The sequence below is a fragment of the Oryza glaberrima genome, chromosome 6 (genome assembly GCF_000147395.1).
Source record: "Oryza glaberrima chromosome 6, OglaRS2, whole genome shotgun sequence".
Classification (NCBI taxonomy): Eukaryota; Viridiplantae; Streptophyta; class Magnoliopsida; order Poales; family Poaceae; genus Oryza; species Oryza glaberrima.
This window is the reverse complement of record NC_068331.1, coordinates 28,826,367-28,848,813: the sequence shown is the minus strand read 5'-3', so window position 1 is coordinate 28,848,813 and position 22,447 is coordinate 28,826,367. Positions and strand designations below refer to the sequence as shown.

Genomic DNA, 22,447 nt, shown 5'->3' with positions numbered 1-22,447 from the left:
GTCAGATGAAATAAAACTTTATATCAAAATAGTAGAGCTCAAGGAGATCTACAACTTTTTGTAGTTAACAACTTTTTCATTTAAGATGTTTTAGATATTCAAATATTCGTTACAAAATATAAAACACATTTAAAAAAATCTCAGATCTACATCTAAAACGACATTGGATGGAGATAAACTTTATATAAAAGTTGTAGATCTTGATGAGATCTATAACTTTGTAGTTTATCACTTTTCCATTTAAAATCATTTGAAGTATCGAATAAGCATTATTAGTTTTTAAGCAATTAAAACCGGTGGAAAGGGTTTGAACACAAATAAAAATTTTGCATTTAGGTTCCTTGCCGCCCTTTGGGAGGGTGATTTTTAAAAATCGCTCATCTAGAGGGCGGCAGGCGATTAGATTTGTAAATTTTCGAAACAAAAAATTATTTTTGTAAATATTTTAATAAAAAAATGTATAAATAAAAAAAAATTCAAATAAAAAGAGAAGGGGGTAGAGAAAAACAGGAGAGGCTTGTGAATTGTGATTTAGGCCCAACTCGAGCTTCAGATCAGGTATATAGGGCCGTGATTGATCGTCGTAGTGGAAGTTCTTAAATGGGCCTGCTTTGAAGCCCAACTAAGCCCACAGGCGTTTCCTTTCCTTTCCTACCCCCGAACACAGACGGTGTGGGTGGATGGAGTCTGGAATTTTTTCCGTTCGAAATTAAGGAGGGAAAGGAGGCGGCGGCGGTGCTCCCGCTCCGGCGGCGGAGGCGGCGGGGATCGCCGGCGATGGCCAACTTTTCCAGCCACATCCAGGAGCTCCGCGAGCTCATCGCGGCGTCCTCCACCACCACCTCCACCTCCGCCCCCGCATCCGTCCACTTCGAGGTCAAGCTCCGCGAGGTCCTCCCCAACCTCCTCCGCGACTACGTCGTCCCCTCATCCCCCACCGGTTAGGGCCCCCTCCCCTCCTCTCCCTCTTCCCCCGTGCCTTCGCTTTGCCCGCGATTGAACTGTGCGAGGTGCAGCGGACGGGAGGGAGGCCACCGCGGTGCTCAAGCTGCTCTCCTACACCGCGGGGAAGTTTCCGGGGGTCTTCTTCCACGGCCGCGCCGCCGACGTCATCCGCGTCATTGGCCGTGTCCTCCCCTTCTTCGCGGAGCCCAACTTCCGGTACTCCATTTTTCTCCCCCCACCTCTTCACCCCCCAAACCCTAGTCCCAATCGATCTTCACATTTGATTGGGATCCAATTACGTGACATGTTCTGGACACACCACACTCATTTTTTGGCTGGCGTATTGGTGCTGCTTATTGTTCGTGGACACTCGTTTGCAATGTGCAACATGGGACGAAATTACGTTTTCACTTGTATATTGGCACGAAAAAAGGTGCCATATCAAGGGAAAGGATCGTTGTGCAAATCTATTAATGGAGAACTTGTCATTAAGGAATAATGAGGAGAATTTGACATAATGCAGATTATTTATTCTTGTAGCTTCTGCTCGTAATCGTTCACTGTAACAGTGGTAGCCAAGCAGGCATAACAATGCACTTCACTTGCTGCATGTGCTACCATTTCTTTACATACACATTGTGTCTCCATTGGTGCAGGTCAAGGCATGAGATTATATTTGATACAGTTTGGTCTCTTCTCTCGCTTCTTCGCACAGGTGACCGAGAAGCCTACCGGCAGTTCTTCTTGGATGCCATGGTTGCAGTACAAGGTCTGTGTTTCTGTCTTCTTATTTAGTCATGAGGTTGTGCCATGTACAGTAGTAGGATTCCAGTTTCTTAGGTTATGATGAAATGATTTAACTTGAGCTTGTTGTCAAATCCATCAGATGTGCTATATGTGGTGGCATCAATGCATGGGGACAGGCCAAGTGGCGTGCTTACTGAAAGATATTTAGTTAAATGCCTCTGCGGATCCTTCTCAGATATCTTGGATTCACCTGGGATTTTTAGTGATCTCCCAGACAGTTGCCAGCCTAAGAATGGACCCGGAGTACTGGTTGATCTGACAGGTGAGACGAGGTGGCGTCCATTTGCCACCATGCTGATTAAACTTGTCAACAAGTGTCTTGCAGATGGGACCCTGTATGTCGAGGGACTTGTTAACATGCCATTTGTTTCTGCTGCCTGTTCTATTATCTGCTATGGGGATGAATCCCTACACAAGGTTGATATCTAACTGTTTTACTTGATCCTTTATGTGTTTTTGATTGTACGTCTTTTAGACACTGGTAATCAATCTGGTGCAACAGGTTTGTTTTGATTTTGCACGGATTGTTGCAACGGTGATCACTGTTGAGATTCTTCCTGTGGAAAACATTATCCGTTCGATAATGTGCATTTTGAGCCAAGATGTTAACGGACTTTCTGATATCAGGTATGCTGTTCACTTCTCATTGCGTATATTACTATACTCGTTCTAATGATGCATACTGAGCAAACAACAGTCACATGACAGCAACAATGTTTCTCAGATTTGTTTTACTATGCAAAAGAAATTTATGGCAAAATAGTTTACATTGTGTAATAAGGGGGGGGGGGGGGGTGGTCCAAGAGTAACTCCTAATAGGTAACAAGGTTTGTTTGCTTTCCTTGCTCACCCCCAATAGTGAGAATTGTCTCATTGCCCACTAGCTTGGTTTCTTTAGTTTTGCTTGTCTGCTGCAATGATATTTACATCATGTGATGCCTATGGTCCGAGGTCCCAAGTTTTTTTTTTTATTTCACAAATGCAAGTTCACAAATATAAGTTGTATTGATTTTTACAGTCTCCAATACAAAAATGTGAGTATGTTTTTTTTAATGTTATTCTAGCAAAAAGGAGCTATCTATTATGAAGGTATGTTGGAAGATGAGTCCAGTGATATTTTCCCGTAGCTGATCCATATACACACAGATATATTAGTGGTCAAAGTTTTACAACGTTAACCGCATGGTCGACGGTCCCAAGGTGACCTGTATTAGGAGACGTGGGATATTTATGAAGGCATCTTTGGCTGCATAAACAATCAACCATATTGGTCTTGGTCTATATGTATATGCCTCTCTTATGTTTAGTTGTTTACCTGAAAGGCTGAAACTCTTAATTATAGCTGTAACAATTGAAAAGTAACATTGGATACTGCACTCAACATCAATATATGGAAACTTAGAAGAAATTAGAAATATGGTGCACAGACCTGTAATGCGGTGGATTGTATTTCGCTTATGTTTCTGGTCAGGAATATATGTATAATGCTGCCTTTTCATTGCAGTAGACTACAACAGTATTACTGGGGAATTTCTTTCTGCAACGTTGTAGTATACTGATGAAACTAATGATGGTAGTAGTAGTTTAATTGTTCAACTACTGTGAATGTCCTGGTCAACTGTTTGGATTGGAGTGCACATGAACATTGTCTAATATCATTACTTCGTCTCCTTTCTGCAGAGATGCAGATTACGACTTTTCAATGGGTGCCTGTCTTCATGCACTGCATTCTTCCTGCCCAGGCTATATTGTTGCAATTACGGCTTCTGACATTGTTAATGTTTTTCAAAGAGCAGTGCATACCAGCAGAAGCTCAGAGCTTCAGGTTAACAATTTGATTTTCCCAATCCCAGTTTCTATGGATACTCTCATCTGCTAACTGCTACTCCTTTTCAGGTTGCTATGTGCAATGCATACAAGAGAATAGTTGAACTCTGCTCCCCACGAGTGTGGAAACCAGAAATACTTCTAAAGCTGCTTTGCTTGCCAAAGCCTTGTGCTAAATTGATAGAATGCATTCGACTGGTCGTTGACAAATCTGGCCAGAGTTTTTTATCTTCTGATGACAGGGATGATGGAAGCAGCCTACTGGCAAAATCTGAGGGATTAGATTTGCCAAAAGTTGGGCAGAAACGAATAGCTCTGGACGAGGAAAATAGTTTCCCCAAACGTTTAAAGATGACAGAACCAAGATTTTCTTCTGGTTCATTTATGGTCGATGAACTTTCTGCTGGCGTTGGACAGGAGCTAGAAAAGGATCATGGTTGTGATTTTCGTGTGCAACTATATTCACTTATTAATTGCCTGTCACCTGACAATCATATGGCTTATCCATTGGAGCCGGCAATTGCTATTCAAGTGCTTAGTCTGCTATGCCTTTCATTATCTGTTTATCCAAAGACAAATCTGTTTAGTAGAATTTCCAAGCAAGTCCTTTCCTGGATTCCTTGGATTTGCAAGCAGGTAGGAGGAAGTCACCAGAGATCCTTTTAGACTGACATCAATTTTTTACTTACACATTCTAAGCATTGTTGAATGGTGCAGACAACCAAGATATGCATGTTTTCCTTTGATGTGTCACTCTATTTTGAAGCTGTTCAGACTGTAATGCTTCTCCAATGTGAGCTTCCTCCTGTATTTTGCATGGCTTTAGTTTAGCAACATTTTGCATTTTGTATGTGGCACTTTACAAGTTGTGACTTTAAATATATTTGAAGTTTGGGTTTTTTGCTGGTTTGTTTAGGGAGAAGCATGTCACGTGTTGTGATTGGTTGAGGTATACTATGTCATCATACATCTTAAGTTATTTTGTTCATTTATTTAGGGCAAGCTGTAATAGTTGTGCAATTAATATTTTTGCACCGAATAAATAATTGTTCAATTCCTTTGTACCCCTTTTTGAAGTTTGGTTATCATGTTCTCTGTTCTGTATGGATTGATTTTGTGTAGCTCTAGCTTAGGCTTATTATGCCATAAGCCAACTTTTTGGTTTTATGGATTGTTGACCGTCAAAGGGAGCTTAGTCTTATTCTAAAAGTGCAATGACCGGATTGTTTAAGTTCAGCCTATACACCCCTGCAATCTCACATCTGCAACAATCCACCCTGCCCTGAATTAAGAGTCCACAATATGCAAGGGGATTTAGGGGCTTTTGGCTTGTCAGAGGCTATAATCATGAATAAGTTAACTAATCTGTTCTAGGATAAGCTTTTAAGTAGTATCATAACTTGAGCTTATGCTAGGACAAACATCCCTTAGTGCATCTCTCTTTACCTCCACTTTTGTTGTTTATTTTTGTCTGGTTATTTATGCAGCTTTTCTTCCTGGACACACAAAACTGTTTGAAGATGAACCTCTGTTGATTGGTAATGGTTGTACAGATTTCGAGTATCCAAGATATGCTGATCTTATTAACTTGCTGAAACTGGTGTCGGATGATGGTTATCTTACTTCTCAAACATGTTCGGAGAAGTTAAAATGCCTTGCAGTACAAATTATTGCTAAAATAGGCAGCAGGCAGAATGCTGAGTGTGATCTTCAAGTCCTTGAATTGGCTATCCAAAGTGAAACTGGGGAGCTTCAAAACGAGGCTCTTATGTCATTACCCATTATTGTATTGTACTCTGGTCCCAGGATGCTTGGAGCAATGTTCAGGAAACTTGAGTAAGTAAATTATCATCTTTCATAATTTCGAATTGTGCATGTTTATCCAGTTTGATTTTTGTAAGAAAGACAGCAATAAGTTTGCCATATGTAATAGGATTGCCAAATATTGCTGCAGGCACTCTCTGGTTGATAAACAGAAGATTAATTTAATATGCGTACAGCATCTTCTATTTTTTTAGTTTTTTTTCTTGTCTAGATTTGCAACTTTTGATGGCCTTGTTTTACAATTTTTTTTCTCAGGACAATTGGTACTTTAGGATGCAAGAAACTGTGGAAAAGTATTGCCATTTCACTTGGTTTTCTTTCTTGCTTAAATGGAACCACTGATTGCACTGACAAAGTGGGAAATCATTGCAAACTTTTCCTGGCCAAGCACTGTGAACAGCCAATCTTGACATTAAATCTCTTAAGAGGTTTCTGGTGCCCGCAGTGTGATGTCAGAACTGTCCACATTGAAGATCAAGTTCCTATTGTGGACATTGCACTTTCGGAAGATAAAAATATTGACTTCAAAATTAACATGTTCAAGGCCCATTCTCTTTTCTTCAAGTTCCTTTATGCTGAGACTTCCGAGGAGTGTATAGTTTCTATAGTTGAAGTATTGCCACGAATATTGAAACATTCTAGCAGGGACGTTCTGCTTGATATGAAATTTCAGTGGGTACAGTGTGTTGATTTTCTCCTACTACATGAAATGAAAGCTGTCCGAGATGCATTCTCTAGTGTAGTGTCCTGCTTCTTGGAAACAAACGCGATGGATATTTTGTTTTCTGATGGAACGGGAATGAGTGGAGGGACCAGCAGAGTTAAATTTATGGACAAAATAAAGAGTGCTTTCACTGAAGCTGAAGATCCCCAGATACTACTTACTCTTTTGGAATCGACTGCAGCAATTGTGAAAGCTAGTGATATTCATGGGGAAGTTTTTTTCTGCTCATTTGTATTGCTAATTGGTCAGCTTGGTAATCACGATTATATTGTAAGGGTTACTGCATTGAGATTACTTCAAAGATGTTGCACCTACTGTTTCAAGGGAGGATTGGAACTCTTCCTTTCAAAGTATTTCCATGTTAGAGATAATCTGTATGATTATCTGTCATCTAGACTTTTGACTCATCCTGTAGTGATTAGTGAATTTGCTGAATCTGTTCTTGGGGTTAAGACTGAAGAGCTGATCAGGAGAATGGTTCCATCAATTATACCAAAACTTATTGTGTCTCACCAAAACAATGACCAAGCAGTTGTTACTCTGAATGAACTGGCGAGTCATCTAAACAGTGAGCTAGTTCCGTTGATTGTAAATTCACTGCCTAAAGTGCTCTCATTTGCTCTATTTTATGAAGATGGACAGCATCTGTCATCTGTCCTACAATTTTATCACATTGAAACAGGAACTGATAGCAAAGAGATATTTTCAGCTGCTTTGCCAACACTGCTTGATGAAATCATATGTTTTCCTGGTGAATCTGACCAGATCGAGACAGATAGAAGGTGAATCCTCTTTTTAATGTGTATAGACTTGTCTAGATAGTTGATTTAGGTAATTAGCTGTAATTTTGATTTTCCCCAGAAAAAAAATAATTTTGATCTTAGTTATAATGAGATTTTAATTGCAGGATGGCAAAAATTTCACCAACTATTCAGAATATCGCAAGAATTTTGACAGGCAACGATAACCTTCCTGAGTTTTTGAAGAATGATTTTGTTCGGCTTCTCAACAGTATTGACAAGAAAATGCTTCATTCCAGTGATGTGAATCTTCAGAAGCAAGCCCTCCAGCGTATAAGGAAATTAGTTGAGATGATGGGCCCTTATTTGAGTACACATGCACCAAAGATTATGGTTCTGTTGATTTTTGCCATTGATAAAGAAACTCTGCAAATGGATGGGCTAGATGTACTACATTTTTTCATCAAGCGACTGGCCGAGGTATCGTGTACCAGTATCAAGTATGTTATGTCCCAAGTTGTAGCTGCATTTATTCCCTCTTTAGAAAGGTGCAGAGAACGTCCTCTTGTGCATCTGGGCAAAATTGTTGAAATCCTGGAAGAACTTGTAGTTAAAAACATTATCTTGCTTAAACAACATATACGTGAATTGCCGTTGTTACCTAGCTTACCATCTTTGTCAGGAGTGAACAAAGTAATACAAGAAGCCAGAGGGTTAATGACTCTGCAAGATCATCTAAAGGATGCTGTCAATGGTCTTAACCATGAGAGCTTAAATGTAAGGTACATGGTGGCATGTGAGTTAAATAAACTATTCAATGATAGAAGGGAGGACATTACTTCTCTCATTATTGGTGAAGATATTGCTGATTTGGATATAATAAGCTCTTTAATAATGTCTTTACTAAAAGGATGTGCAGAGGAATCAAGGACAGTTGTTGGCCAGAGATTGAAACTAGTTTGTGCAGATTGTCTTGGTGCACTTGGAGCTGTTGATCCTGCTAAGTTTAAGGTAATGTCATGCGAGCGCTTTAAGATTGAATGTTCAGACGACGATCTTATATTTGAGTTGATCCACAAGCATCTTGCAAGGGCATTCAGAGCTGCTTCTGACACCACAGTACAGGATTCTGCTGCATTGGCTATTCAAGAGCTACTAAAACTGTCAGGTTGTCAATCTTTACCTAATGAATCAAGTAGTTGCAAGATGAGCAAAAGGGGCCAGAAGTTGTGGGGGCGTTTTTCTAGTTATGTTAAGGAAATTATTGCACCATGCTTGACTTCAAGATTTCATCTTCCTAGTGTGAATGATGCTACTTTAGCTGGTCCAATATACCGCCCAACAATGTCTTTTAGGAGGTGGATATATTATTGGATTAGGAAGTTAACATCCCATGCAACTGGATCGCGTAGTGGTATATTTGGTGCATGTCGTGGAATTGTTCGGCATGACATGCCAACTGCAATATATCTCCTACCGTACTTGGTCTTGAATGTTGTTTGCTATGGAACTCCCGAGGCTCGTCAAAGTATTACTGAGGAAATCTTGTCTGTTCTCAATGCTGCTGCTTCAGAAAGTAGTGGAGCTATTGTTCATGGAATTACTGGAGGACAGAGTGAAGTCTGTATTCAAGCTGTCTTCACTTTACTTGATAATCTTGGGCAATGGGTTGATGACCTCAAACAGGAAATTGCTTTATCCCAATCTAATTATGCAATGGCTGGAAGACAGGGAGGTAAATTGAGAGATGAAAGCAACTCTATGTATGACCAAGATCAATTGCTAGTGCAGTGCAGCAACGTTGCTGAGCTGTTGGCTGCTATTCCTAAAGTCACTCTAGCTAAGGCATCATTTAGATGTCAAGCTCATGCTCGTGCTCTAATGTACTTTGAATCTCATGTCCGTGAAAAGTCTGGCTCCTCAAATCCAGCTGCAGACTGTAGTGGTGCCTTTTCAGATGATGACATCTCTTTTCTGATGGAAATATATGGAGGACTGGATGAGCCCGATGGCCTCCTAGGTTTAGCTAATCTGAGGAAATCATCAACCCTACAAGATCAACTAATCATCAATGAGAAAGCTGGGAATTGGGCTGAAGTGCTAACATTGTGCGAACAGTCTTTGCAAATGGAACCTGATTCTGTCCATAGACATTGTGATGTTCTCAATTGTTTGCTAAACATGTGCCATCTTCAAGCCATGATTGCACATGTGGATGGTTTGGTGTATAGAATACCTCAATCTAAGAAAACTTGGTGCATGCAAGGGGTACAAGCAGCTTGGAGATTAGGGAGATGGGATCTCATGGATGAATATCTAGCCGAGGCAGACAAAGGTCTGGTGTGCAGAAGTTCTGAGAACAATGCTTCTTTTGACATGGGTCTTGCTAAGATATTCAACGCGATGATGAAAAAAGATCAGTTTATGGTTGCTGAAAAAATTGCCCAGTCCAAGCAAGCATTGCTTGTACCTTTAGCTGCAGCTGGCATGGACTCATACATGCGTGCATATCCTTACATAGTTAAGCTCCATATGCTGCGTGAGTTAGAAGACTTCAACTCCCTGCTGGGAGATGAGTCATTTCTTGAAAAGCCATTTGCTGCAGATGATCCTAAGTTTCTGAAATTGACAAAGGATTGGGAAAACCGTCTGAGATGTACACAACCATCTCTGTGGGCAAGGGAGCCATTGCTTGCTTTCCGAAGGATGGTTTATAATCTGAGTCATATGAATGCTCAAGCTGGGAACTGCTGGCTTCAGTATGCAAGGCTCTGCCGTTTGGCTGGCCATTACGAGACTGCCCACCGTGCAATACTGGAAGCAGACGCTTCAGGTGCTCCTAATGCTCACATGGAAAAGGCTAAGTACCTCTGGAATATACGGAAGTCTGATAGTGCTATAGCTGAACTTCAGCAAACACTTCTAAACATGCCTGCGGATGTTTTGGGACCTACTGTCCTTTCATCCCTTTCTAGCCTTTCTCTTGCTTTGCCAAATGCACCCCTCTCTGTGACACAGGCATCAAAAGAGAATCCAGATGTGTCCAAAACTCTCCTTCTCTACACTAGATGGATCCACTATACAGGGCAAAAGCAGAGCAATGACATCAAATCTCTATATTCTAGGGTAGCAGATTTGCGGCCCAAGTGGGAAAAGGGGTTCTTCTGCATAGCAAAGTTCTATGATGATTTGCTTGTTGATGCTAGGAGACGCCAAGAAGATAAGAAAATTGCAAGTGGAGTTGGACCTGTCCCTCCTAGCTCTACTGGTTCTTTAACTACAGCAACTGAAGAGAAGCCTTGGTGGGATATGCTTCCAGTAGTCTTAATACAGTATGCAAGAGGACTTCACAGAGGACATAAAAATCTTTTTCAAGCGTTACCGCGATTGCTTACTCTTTGGTTTGAATTCGGAAGCATATATATCCAGGATGGATCTTCCTTCAATAAACCCATGAAAGAAGTTCATATAAGGGTAAGTTTTTTTTTTTTTTGGCACATGTTTTTCATTGCTTTAATCTATTTAGGGGATCTAATCAACTTCTTGTAGTTGTTAGGCATTATGCGCGGGTGTTTGAAAGATCTACCACCATATCAGTGGTTAACTGTGCTGTCTCAGTTGATCTCCCGCATCTGTCATCAAAATACTGAAGTTGTCAAACTTGTCAAATGCATCGTCACATCTATTTTACGGGAGTACCCTCAGCAGGCTCTATGGATGATGGCTGCAGTGTCAAAGTCAACAGTTGCTGCAAGACGAGATGCTGCTGCTGAAATATTACAATCAGCAAAGAAGGGCAGTCGGCGTGGTAGTGACAGCAATGCATTATTCATGCAGTTTCCTTCTTTGATAGATCATCTGATCAAGCTGTGCTTTCATCCGGGGCAGCCAAAGGCAAGGGCAATAAATATCTCAACAGAGTTCAGTTCCTTGAAAAGAATGATGCCGTTAGGAATCATCTTACCCATCCAGCAGGCTCTAACTGTGACTCTACCATCATATGATACAAATATGACAGATCAATCAACTTTTCGTCCCTTTTCAGTTTCCGAGCACCCTACTATAGCCGGAATAGCTGATGATGCAGAGATCCTTAACTCTCTTCAGAAACCAAAGAAGGTATATCTAATATTGCTTTGCTTGACTACTACATTTGTTCGAGGAGCAGTAACTGTCTAGATTACTATATTTTGTGTTCAAAGTTATCATAAATTTTGTTGGGTGTGTGACCATTGGAAAGGGCGTTCAAGTCAATGGTTGGATCTGTTATGGGAGTTATCAAGGGTCTAGGACTCTAGGTCACTTGTTAACATATGGTATTTGTTTGTTGACACACCATGCGGTCTATTTCCACTGTTTCAAAATGGTCATGAATTAATTTTTGTCACATTTCACCAAGCTAAGGGTACCTGACAAGCATATGATTGTTTTGAACTTCAGGTTGTTTTCATTGGAAGTGATGGAATTGCTCGACCATTTCTGTGCAAACCAAAGGATGATCTTAGGAAAGATTCGCGCATGATGGAGTTCAATGCAATGATCAACCGCCTTCTCTCCAAAGTCCCTGAGAGCCGCAGGAGAAAGCTTTATATTAGAACCTTTGCAGTGGTTCCGCTTACAGAAGATTGTGGAATGGTAGAGTGGGTGCCCAATACTCGTGGTCTTCGGCAAATTCTTCAGGATATCTACATAACTTGTGGCAAATTCGATAGGATGAAAACAAACCCACAAATCAAGAAGATATATGATCAATTGCAGGGTAAAATGCCTGAGGAGATGCTGAAGACTAAAATCCTTCCAATGTTCCCCCCAGTTTTCCACAAATGGTTCTTGACTACATTTTCTGAGCCAGCTGCATGGATCCGTGCCAGGGCAGCTTATGCGCATACAACTGCAGTTTGGTCAATGGTTGGGCATATTGTTGGGCTTGGTGACAGACATGGTGAAAACATCCTTCTCGATTCAACTACTGGGGACTGTATTCATGTGGATTTCAGCTGCTTGTTTGACAAGGGCTTGCTGCTCGAGAAGCCTGAGGTGGTGCCATTCAGGTTTACACAAGTAAGCACTGAAACCTTGTTTTGTAGTGTCCTGTCAGAAGTTTTTTGAACCTGTGATTTTGGTTAAGTATTAACATGATCGTGCTAAATCTCTAACTGTAGAACATGGTTGATGGCTTGGGCATCACTGGTTATGAGGGCGTGTTTGTGAAGGTCTGTGAAATTACTCTATCGGTTCTGAGAACTCACAAGGAGGCACTCATGACTGTTCTTGAGACCTTTATCCATGATCCGCTAGTAGAGTGGACCAAATCTCATAAATCCAGTGGAGTGGAAGTCCGAAACCCACATGCACAGGTATTGATCTGCGCCATAGCACTCTCATGTATGTTTATCATCGCTAAACCAACCACAGCATTCTTCTGATTTAACCTCTTGTTTCCAATTCTCAGAGGGCCATCAGTAACATCACAGAAAGGCTCCAGGGAGTTGTGGTAGGCGTTAACGCCGCTCCTTCTCTGCCACTTTCTGTGGAAGGCCAAGCACGCCGCCTGATTGCTGAAGCAGTCTCCCACAGCAACCTCGGCAAGATGTACGTCTGGTGGATGGCTTGGTTCTAAGTTCTAACAGGTCCCTCCTCCACCCCCTGCTTATTACATCTGTTCTACTCGTATTTATGTTTGACCTGGAACTCTGGAAGAGGTAGGCAGGAACCGGAGGGCAGCTAGCTAGTGGCATTTTGTAACTGGCCGGCCCTCTAGCTGCCATATTCCTGTGAATGCCTGCCAATGCATGTCACTTAACATACTCTTGGACTCTTGGGCCGTCCATAGTATTATTACTACTATTATAATTAGGATCTTATTATATATTAGCAAGAAAACATTTGCACTGGCATTCTGGCAACCTGTCACACTAATAATATATAAAAGTGATGCGTGAGGATTGGACCAGGCTTGTGGCGTCATACATGTATGATCGCACACTGCATGACTCCAAACAAACTATACTTCGCTAAATAGTCTAGTGCTGTACTGTGCCTAGGGTTTATGAAGGAAGACTTCCCTAGCAGGAGTCAATTGGGTAAGGTTGCAAGACAATTACAAAACAGGTTTGCTTAATCTGAAGTCCAAGCCTAACTTGCTGCACATTTGTGCTCCTTGTATACACATGATCACTGGGTCCGTTTCAATACCTGGGACTCTGGGAGTGCCTCTAGTTTCTTGACCCAATCCAACTCGACAACACGGGTTGATAGATACACATGATGCACCCTTTGTTTTCGTCCTGGATCTGCCACTCTCTCATAATATGAACATGTCAGCAATGCTCCATAATGAATGAATAATAATAATAGAGCTTAGGAACTGATCATCCTCCAGCATGACTGATAGGTCAGCACAAACAAACTCTGAACAAGTCATGGCCAACACTCATTCCCACACAAGTGTAGTATCCGTAATGAATGAATAGGTGAATCCCCCTATGATGAATCCATGGATCTCTGGTAGCCCAGCCGAGGTCATGGTGATCATGGCGACGGAGTACCATGGTGAGATGAGAGCTCAGATCATCACGAGCGCTCGTCCATCGTCATTGGCATGTGGCCTGTGAGCCTGTGGGGCGGCCGGCATACGCGTCAGCTGAGCGCATCTTCAACATCCAAGATGATGAGCACACACACACCTTCCCTGCCCATCCCATGCTTGGACACGAAACGCCGGCGTTGCGCGGCAACCGTGCAGTGCGCGCCTAATACAGTAGTTGTGACCATGCATACTGGAGTACCAACTGATTGATGATAATCAAATGGCCCTGATCTGAATTCTGACCTGACCCCGTCAAATGCAGAAGCTGCCTCTGCTTGCCCTCCTGGCAAACCAAACCCTTTTTTTATTTTTGTTACGTACTCCAGCCACATGCCCAAAGTAGCCATATTAAATACCAAATCCTGATAATGTCATCTTGTTCCTGCATATCGTGCTCATTCCAACACTGTTAACGAGTAGTAGTAATTGCGTTGCTCGTGATTCCTCCTGAACCATCCTGTCTTAATTGCAAGCCTGACACTGTCATCCCAGTTCAGAGTTTTTGCACCTTTTTTGCGCATCTGCAAAAAGACCAGTTGCGTGAGTGCGTTACTCGTGATTTCTGAACCCCTGTCTTAATTGCAAACCTGACGCTGTTATCTTCTTCCAGAAGAGCCTGAAGGGTTTTTGGAGCTTATGGCACGGAACCTGCAGACCGTGCTCCTCTCGCTAACAGTAAGAGTAGCTGTAGCTGCATTGCTTGCTTGTGATTTCTGAACCCTAGCTTAATTGCCAACCTGACATTATCTTTTGCTCTGAAAAAGGCGTTAGTTTTTTTGGCCTGGAGTGCTGCCCAGAAAAGCTACAAACTTTGGAGTTTAGATTGACCCAACTTTTGCAAGTTTCATCCATCAACCACACAAAAGTGGTGGTAGCTGTTGCCGGCAAAAGTGGTCGCTGCGTGCATTATTTTTTTTCCCTTTACTAGTAAAATACATTATATATACTAGATTAATAACATGAACCTTTGGCTACATTGAGGGCATATGGCATGCATTAGAAATTGGGAGTAACTAAAGAAGAAGATGAAGAAAAACGGAGGCAGGAGACGGATCTTTGTCGGCCTGATTGGACAAATATAAATTAGGGGTCAATGATGTGCAGACCCTCCTGCTAATGAGGGCATTTGAAGGTGATGAGAAATTGGTCCCCAACCCAACAAGGCCAAGAGATAAGACAAGGGGCATCGATCTGCTTAGGTGGTGAATCTTTTTCTCCCCTTAGAAAATGGAATTTATGCAGGGAAGCAAGCAAGAGATAGCGACCCAGGGGAGACACAAGAAACAAATAGCTCACTCTGGGACTAGAGAGAGAGAGAGAGAGAGACTACTGATGACTGTGTGTGCTGCAACCGCAAGTCTCTCTCAATCTCAATGTCCTGTGAATTTCTCATCTCCCATCCATCCAATAAGTAGGAAGAAAAGATGGAGGTTGGGCGTTTCAGCTGTGGATTTACGCGGCTGGAATCCGTCGGGAGTGCGCAGGTCAAAGCGGACGACGGAGACTCGTCAGACACATGAGTACGTGACAGCCACAAGCTGGCTGCTAGCGACCGACGTGAGCTTAATTACTTACTGCATTATATTCCATTGCATGAGGTTAATTTAGCTTAGCTGTGCGCCCATTGGCCATGCAACAAAAATACTCCATACACACACTAACAGGGCCATCGGTACATTGCAATTTGGCAAGGTGATTATAACAACACAGGAGTGACACCACTAATCCTTTTTTGAGTCCCAAGCCCTTTCTTGAATACAGGAGAGAGGGACATGAGAACATACTAGGAAACAATTAATATAAGAAGAAACATTAGGGATGGCGAAAAAAAGTGCGAGTAGATCAATCATTAAAAGAGAAAAGTTGTTAAGAGAAAGAAAGAGTCTGATTGATGATGATGATTCATGGACAGACAGGCACAACCACATGTAATGTAATGTAGTAGTATTGCGTTGCATGGTTACGAGGAACGATGGGGGAGATGGATTGCAAAAAGGCCTCCCGAATCTGCCTTTTCCTCTCCTGCCCTACTACTCAACAACACTGAACTCTGAAACCCTCTCTCTCTCTCTTTCTTTCTGCTCGATCTGCTGCTGCTACCACCACTATTACCATTGCTGCTGCTACTTTTATTGCTGCTGCTCCTGCTGCTGCTCTCGGTGTCCTCTCTCTACAAGCATCCTCCTCCATAGCCGGCGTTCTTGAACAGCTCCTGCTTTATCATGTCCGCGCTCATCCTCTCCCTCTGCATCTGAAATTTCACCAACATTATTATTATTTCAGCATTTCATCCATTGCACTAGTAGTAGTAACAACTATAGTAGAAAAGGAAGAAAGAAAGATTAATAGTAATTAGGTGAATGAAAGAAAGAAAGATTAATAGTCCAGTAAAGAAAGAGGAGGAAGAACCTCGGAGCAGGAGGCGTGCATGCCGAAGTCGTTGAAGCAGCTGACGACGCACTGCTGGATGTCGAGGCCCAGCGTCTCCAGCGTGCTCACCGTGGACAGGAGCAGCCCTGGCTTGGCCGCGCAGTAGATCTCCACCCGCGTGTCGCCCCCCTCCTTCCTCTCCACATCGAACTGCACCTCACAAACTCCATTAATCCCATCATCCTCCTCATTATATATCCAGCAACAGCAACAGCAATGGATGGATGCAGCTACCTTGGGTGTGTTCCTGGCCAGCATCTCGTTGGGGTTGAGCTCCCTGAAGACGCTGAGCACCCCGGGCGTCTCCTGCTGCTGCTGCTCCTCGATCTCCTCCTGCAGCTGCCTGATCCTCTCCAGCAACTCCTTCATGTAGTCGATCGTGTCCCCAAGAATCGATGTCCTGTCCATCTACTCGCAAACACATACATCATCTAATCTCATCTCTCTCGCACTCGCAATCCCAATCGCAACACAAAATGATTCACTAAGTACTCTATATACCTTGCTGATCTTGGGCACCACGGACCGGAGCATGGAGAGGCGGTCGTTCAGCCGCTTGCGCCGCCGCCGCTCCGCCATCAGGTTCTTCGACGGCATCCCTTCCACCCTCTTCTTCTTCGACGCCGGCGCCGCCGCCGCTGCGCTGAACCCGCCCTCCGCCTGCAGCCCGGGCTCCACCTTGCACACCCCGAGCCCGCCGCCATCCACCACCATACTCGCCTTGGGCTCAACCACATCAAGAAACCCCATGTCGCCGCCGCCGCCGCCGGCATTGGGCCCGAATGCGGCGGCGGCGTTGCCGTAGACCTCGCTGAGGCAGTCGAACCCGGCCGCCGGCGCCGGCGGCGGCTGCTCGTAGGAGGCCGTGAAGGTGGGGAGGACGCTGACCGTGGTGGTGGACTGGTGCCGTTCTTGGAAGCCGTCCATGGCGGCGCACGCCGGCGAGAAGAAGTCCCCCATGGCATTGTACTCCCACGCGTCCCTCCTCAGCGAGAAGAGCTCCTCCAAGAACGCCTGCTCATCCAGCTCCATCTCCTTCCTCTCTTCTTCCCTTTGCTTTGCTTCAGCTGCAGCTATAGCTTAGCTAAGATTGCTTGTGTGTGTGAGAGAGAGAGAGCACAGCAGCACAGCTTAGCTAGCTGCACAGGTGGTTATTGGTGTGAAATGGAGGGGATGGAGAAGGCGAGAGGACAGGGGGGGGATTAATATATGGAGGAGTTTGTAGGAGACAATTATTCCCTGTAATAAATGATGAACAGTGGTATTAAGGATTTGATTAGGGAGGGGGGTGCATATGCATTTGCCTGGTTTGGACCCTGTGGAGCCTCTAGGATGGGATTGGATTGGAAAGGAATCATACCTTTTCACTTCCCTTGTCTCAATTCCATTCTCTCTTCCTTTTCTTTATTTTTTAATTCCTTTAGATTTTGCTATAGTACTTACTGCTCACTGGGGAGGTTCTCAATCCCATTTTGTAGTATTGTGGCTTGTGAGCCCTAGGGGGTCTAGTAGGGTCACATAACAGTGATATGTAGGGGATCAGTATTTCTCCTGCTGTGTCTATAGTTCATCACTTCTCTCCCCCTTTTTTATTTTCCCTTGTGTGTTTACAATGTCTTTTCATTAGTACTAGGGAGCTACTAGTATGTGATGAGTAGTAGTAGGCGAGTGACATGAGATATGATAAGTCCATTGGACATAAAGATCAGTTTTTATTCTTGCGCTAAAATATGATATCCCCATGTGAAGAGGGGTGTTTTTTTTGGTGCTAAAAAGTTACAGTGTTATGAGAAGCCATATACAGTAGTAGGGGGCACTTTACTAAATCCCTCTGGGCAAAAGAACCTCTGAATAACACTCTTCAATGTGTTAAATTAAGCACTTTCTTAACGCATATTATGGTCTGTTTGGGGAGTTTAAGATTTTAAGAAGTAGCTGGTTGGTAACTAGTTTATGAGGATCTGGAAAAAGCTATATTTTTCAGCTTGTGGCTTATTCATTTTTCTGGATTATATAACTATTGTTTCTCAGAATCTGAACTAAAAACTGAACTGTTTAGGAAAACTTCTAATTCTAGGAGAAGCTACAACAACTAGCAACTCTCCGAGTAAGCCCTATAACTCTATAAAGGATTAGAGAGATTTACTGTTCAGGACTTATCAGGATAATTATACTGCAGTAGTAGTAGCATACAGGAGTATACCTCTATTACGACCTTGAGGTTCAGTACAGACCAAAATAACAGATGCCAATGCCATTCTGAAGGAGGTTAATAAATCAAGGAGGAAGGATCCAAAAGCCTCTTTCCGGATGGCCATTGCGGCACAGACTTTGAAAGGCTCAACCAAACAAACACTCATCAGACTCCACAGAAACTCTTGGCCATGGCCAAACTTTGGTGCTGAGAGTGAGCTCATCTCCTCCTCATTGTCTGGCCCTGCCCTTCCCTCATGGACTCCTACTCCTAGTCTAGTACTAGTAGCCACTAGAATATGAAGAAATCCTGTGACACATTTGTTAATTGTTTTCTAATAGCCTCCTAAGAAGGCCAGTGCATAGGAACCGGATGCAACAGCTGAGTGCAGATCATCTGTGGATGATTTCATATGTAGAAGCAACTGCACAAGTTGATTCTTGCTTCTGCCTTCTCCTCCTTGTTATCAAGTGGTGGTAGTTCTGTTCTTTTTTAAAGAAAAACATTTGTTACACGAATCTAAACAAAGGTATATCCATATTTCTATAGAAAAATAAATTCATTTAGCCGAAGGTAGTAACAACTAACAAGTCGAGCTTAAGTGAGCCTGGATGTATAAACTTGAGCTCAACAAATGCTCAAGACGATCCAATTTCACCATTGAGCTTTCAAGTATGCTTGGCTTGAACTTGGTCAAGCTCGAGCTTTTTGACAGCCTAGTTAAGCCACATGACCATATAAAATTACTCCCTCCGTTCTAAAATATAAGAACATAGGACTGAATTGGATATTTTACAGTGCTATGAATGTGGACAGATATGAATGTTACATTGAACAATGTATCCTGTATTGAGGATACTTCAGATTTTGATAAGATGAATGACATGGTTGTGTGGGTTGATGCCAGGCACAGGAGATCCCAGTAGCTAAGCAAAGATGGAGAAGTGAGAGGGTGGGGGAGGGGGTGTGCGGCAAAGTTTGACCCACAGGTGTGTCTGAATCGAAAACGGCTTTGAGGGCAGCAGAGACCGTGTCAGGTTCCCCTGCTCATCTATACATTGGCATGCAAGTCTGCAGCCCTTGGCCCACGTGTCCCTCTCTCCTCTCTCTCATCACTTCACTTGGGTGTATGTACATCTGTGATTCTGTGCTTCTGACTCCTTGATCTTGGTCCTCCACCTCAGCACATGGACCTCAAGTTTAGGCTGCATTTGAGAGTGAAGCTCTTGTCTTTGTCACAGCTTCTGGTTGCAGTTTCTTTCAAAATCTCCACGATTACTTCAGATAATTTAGAATTTTTCTTAGATTTAAGTATTTGCAGTTATACAATCTAGAAAATGACCAAAACATCAGAGGTTAGAAAACCTAACCTTTTCATATTATTGTCATCTGATTATATTCACTGGCTGCTTCTTATAATCTGGACCGAGCTCTCAAACAGGGTCTCTTATTGGATGATAAAAATGAGAAGTTGATTCAGCCTCAGCTTGGATAACAACTTTAATGATCTGGAGTATAACCCTACACCACGCTCATATATTCAACTACTGTATGTGTATATTTGCATTTCTTCCCTTGATTAATATGTAGTTTGTGGACCATGGACCAAAAAAAAAAAAAACTAATCACAATGCTGGCCAACCCAAGAGAAAGATGTAGATAAGCACAAGCCTTATCCAACAAATAAACAACACTGTTATGCTAATTAAGTTTCTCAGCTTAGCTATAGTTTCTATTTTAACATCTCGCTGCATAAATATAGATAAGTTTCCATCTGTCTCTATATTTTTCTCACGTTTGTGTCAGTCGCTAGAATTCATCTGCTAGTCAATCTTCAGGCAAGAGACCCCGGAGGGCGGCTTGGGGAGTGTGTGCCTGCAAACAGAAAAATAGAGAGGGTCACAGGTAAAGCTTCTGGTGGGGGCAGTCTTGCTCTTGTTCATGTTGATTACTAGCTGGTTCCTCCAAGTTGCTTTAAAATTCAGATGACAGTGCTGTTTGTTTTTCCTTGGAAAGTGGATGCTGCCAAGTTCTTTGCAGCCCAAGAATTAATGTTTATTCATTCACTTTCGATTTTGTGCTCATGGTTTCACAGAATTGAACTACTGGCTATAGGTTCTGCATGCTGTGCCCACAGCCACATATCACTTGCTCTTCTAGGTTCTCTAGCTGTTTTAGGGGTAACAAAAATACACACACTTGTTTATACTCTAATGAACAGTCACATGTGCTTAGCTTGATAACATTCATCTGTTTGGGCCATGGACATTAGTTTCCTAATCTCATTAATTAGCTATCTATATTTGTATGAACAGTAACCACTACTGAAACATTGGATTCGAATGCAAATAAAACTTGAATTGCGAGCTGTCCAAACCAGACCTAATAATTAACTGCACCCCCTGTAATCTTGTTTCAGAATCCTCTTGTAAGTACACACTATATGTGATCAGATGATGTGATTGTACATTGCAGTAACCTGCGCTCCAGCTGTGTTTAGTTGGCAGAAATTGCTATTAGTTCAGGGTCATTTGGACGACTAATTCAGTAAGTAACAGATAGTTGATGCAGCATTTCCCGCTAAAGAATGGACTGATTTAGCATCAAGTTGCCATCCATTGGCTGTGCGTCAACAATGAGGTAAGTAACCAACAGTTGATTTGGTATTGATCACTGAACTTATCTAGCATCTAGTTAACATCCATGGGCTGTGCTTCAACAATGCATTGGGATGACATGTCAAGGTTAACCAACAGTGTGCTAATCTTGGCGTATTGGTTTTATACAGATGGGTAACTTAATTAATTAAGCTAGTGTTGCTTCCTGGCCTAGATAGCTTACCATTAGGCACCATGCATCCAATTAATTAACTCAGCAACACGCTGTACATACGCATGTTATGTTCCGTACGTGTTCATCTTTCGTTCAAGCTGAATGCATGCATGGCACTAGTAGATATATATGGATTTGGTATTTAGTGATCATAATGCTGGTTACTTATAAGATGGGTCAAGAGGCATAGCCTATATATGTGCATATAAGAGCAAGTTTAATAGTATAATCAACTACTCACTTCTAATCATCTACTCCCTCCATTTCACAATATAAGACTTTTTAGCACTACCCACATATAAAGATGTTAATGAATCTAAATACATACGTCTAGATTCATTAATATCTAAATGAATGTGGGCAACGCTAGAAAGTCTTACATTGTGAAACGGAGGAAGTATTGTTAATCTAATAGCCTATTCATACAATAGTTAACTATAAAAATATATTACAAATTAATACTCGGTCACATCTCTCATTCACACATAACGTCTTGGAGTCCGTGTTGCAGCTGGCTATAAATCTGTAGTCTGTTTTTTTCGCTCTTCTCTTTTCTTCTTAATACGTGGTTATAGCTGGTTTATAGCCTGCTATTGTACCTGCTCTAATTAATATCTATATAGATGGGAGCGTATCCTATGCACACAGGCCCTCACATGTACACACCGTGTACACCAACTAAAAATTATCACAAAAAATTCTAGGAAAATTCATACATATACTTTCAATAGTATTACATCTACGTGCAAAGTCGCATCTTCAAATTCATTCTACATAGAGAATAACAAAAAAGATAAAATTCTGACAAAATTGCAACCTTAAAACTGTCAGATTTTTTGTTTTTTTGTTACGGCTAAAATATAATGAATTTGACGTTAAGATTTTAACCCTAGGTGTAATACAATTGAAAGTATGTGTATGATTTTTTCTAGATTTTTTGGTGACATTTTTTAGTTGGTGTGCACGTGTGTACACGTGAGGGCCTGTGTGCATAGGATATGTTGCCCTATATAGATACCAATCAAGTTGGATAAACTAAGGAAGCATATATGCATGGGCCAATTCTCTCGGCAGGAATTATTAATTAATCCCGTATAAGCATGATTCTTCGAGTTAGCTTAGGCCGGTAGGATTTCATGGCATTGATTTCACCAGACAAATGGCTGCAGACAAACCCTTCTAGATCATTACTAGATTGAAAAAAAAATAGTGTCAGCTAGCTTTGCCGTAGATCTGCGGGTATATGATCGCGAATAGAGATCTGCATCAGAGTTGTTCTCTGGGCATTACTAGTGCTCATTAATTCAAAGACACCATTAATCTGTGTGTGACTGTGTGATTGAGAGACGGACAAGATTCCTACTGTCCTACATATATAGTGGTAAATTTGTTTGATTGCAATCTATATAAGTGTGAGGCATGATCATTATGCACATAAGACAAGTTTAGTGACTGATTAATAGTGTTTGGACATGCATGCGAATTAATCGAAGATATCTCCCTCGATCTTCGGTGATATTAACAAGCTAGCCTGG

At 42.2% G+C, this 22,447-nt stretch overlaps 2 protein-coding genes across 6 annotated transcripts; one reads left to right on the top strand and one right to left on the bottom strand.

Moving 5' to 3' along the window:
• The first annotated feature begins 688 nt into the window (after positions 1–688).
• Positions 689–19,486, top strand: LOC127778004 (serine/threonine-protein kinase ATR). 5 transcript variants are annotated; one of them, XM_052304639.1, is made up of 16 exons: positions 689–940; positions 1,017–1,161; positions 1,602–1,714; positions 1,832–2,169; positions 2,255–2,379; positions 3,433–3,577; positions 3,649–4,215; positions 4,297–4,372; positions 5,067–5,415; positions 5,659–6,909; positions 7,035–10,341; positions 10,417–10,986; positions 11,308–11,928; positions 12,030–12,224; positions 12,320–12,497; positions 18,988–19,486. In XM_052304639.1, exons 1-15 carry the CDS (start codon positions 778–780, stop codon positions 12,485–12,487), a joined length of 8,133 nt encoding a protein of 2,710 aa, XP_052160599.1. In that variant the 5' UTR covers positions 689–777; the 3' UTR covers positions 12,488–12,497; positions 18,988–19,486. The 5 variants fall into 5 exon arrangements, with proteins under 5 accessions (XP_052160599.1, XP_052160600.1, XP_052160598.1 ...); XM_052304640.1 differs by lacking the exon at positions 18,988–19,486 and adding an exon at positions 14,070–15,000; XM_052304638.1 differs by lacking the exon at positions 18,988–19,486 and adding an exon at positions 14,067–15,000.
• LOC127778005 (transcription factor BHLH3-like) lies at positions 15,106–17,085 on the bottom strand. Its single transcript, XM_052304642.1, has 4 exons — positions 16,388–17,085; positions 16,121–16,294; positions 15,866–16,036; positions 15,106–15,707 (listed from the first exon to the last, which is right to left on the bottom strand). The coding sequence occupies exons 1-4, from the start codon at positions 16,916–16,918 to the stop codon at positions 15,627–15,629; spliced, it is 957 nt and encodes a 318-aa protein (XP_052160602.1). The 5' UTR covers positions 16,919–17,085; the 3' UTR covers positions 15,106–15,626.
• Positions 19,487–22,447: the final 2,961 nt, after the last annotated feature.

Coding starts and splice junctions, on each gene's coding strand:
- LOC127778004 (XM_052304639.1), top strand. CDS start 778: ATGGCCAACTTTTCCAGCCACATCCAGGAGCTCCGCGAGCTCATCGCG. Junction 1,162..1,601: donor TTCGCGGAGCCCAACTTCCG/GTACTCCATTTT, acceptor CCATTGGTGCAG/GTCAAGGCATGAGATTATAT. Junction 12,225..12,319: donor TCCGAAACCCACATGCACAG/GTATTGATCTGC, acceptor TCCAATTCTCAG/AGGGCCATCAGTAACATCAC.
- LOC127778005 (XM_052304642.1), bottom strand. CDS start 16,918: ATGGAGCTGGATGAGCAGGCGTTCTTGGAGGAGCTCTTCTCGCTGAGG. Junction 16,295..16,387: donor TGGTGCCCAAGATCAGCAAG/GTATATAGAGTA, acceptor GTTTGCGAGTAG/ATGGACAGGACATCGATTCT. Junction 15,708..15,865: donor TGCACGCCTCCTGCTCCGAG/GTTCTTCCTCCT, acceptor GTGAAATTTCAG/ATGCAGAGGGAGAGGATGAG.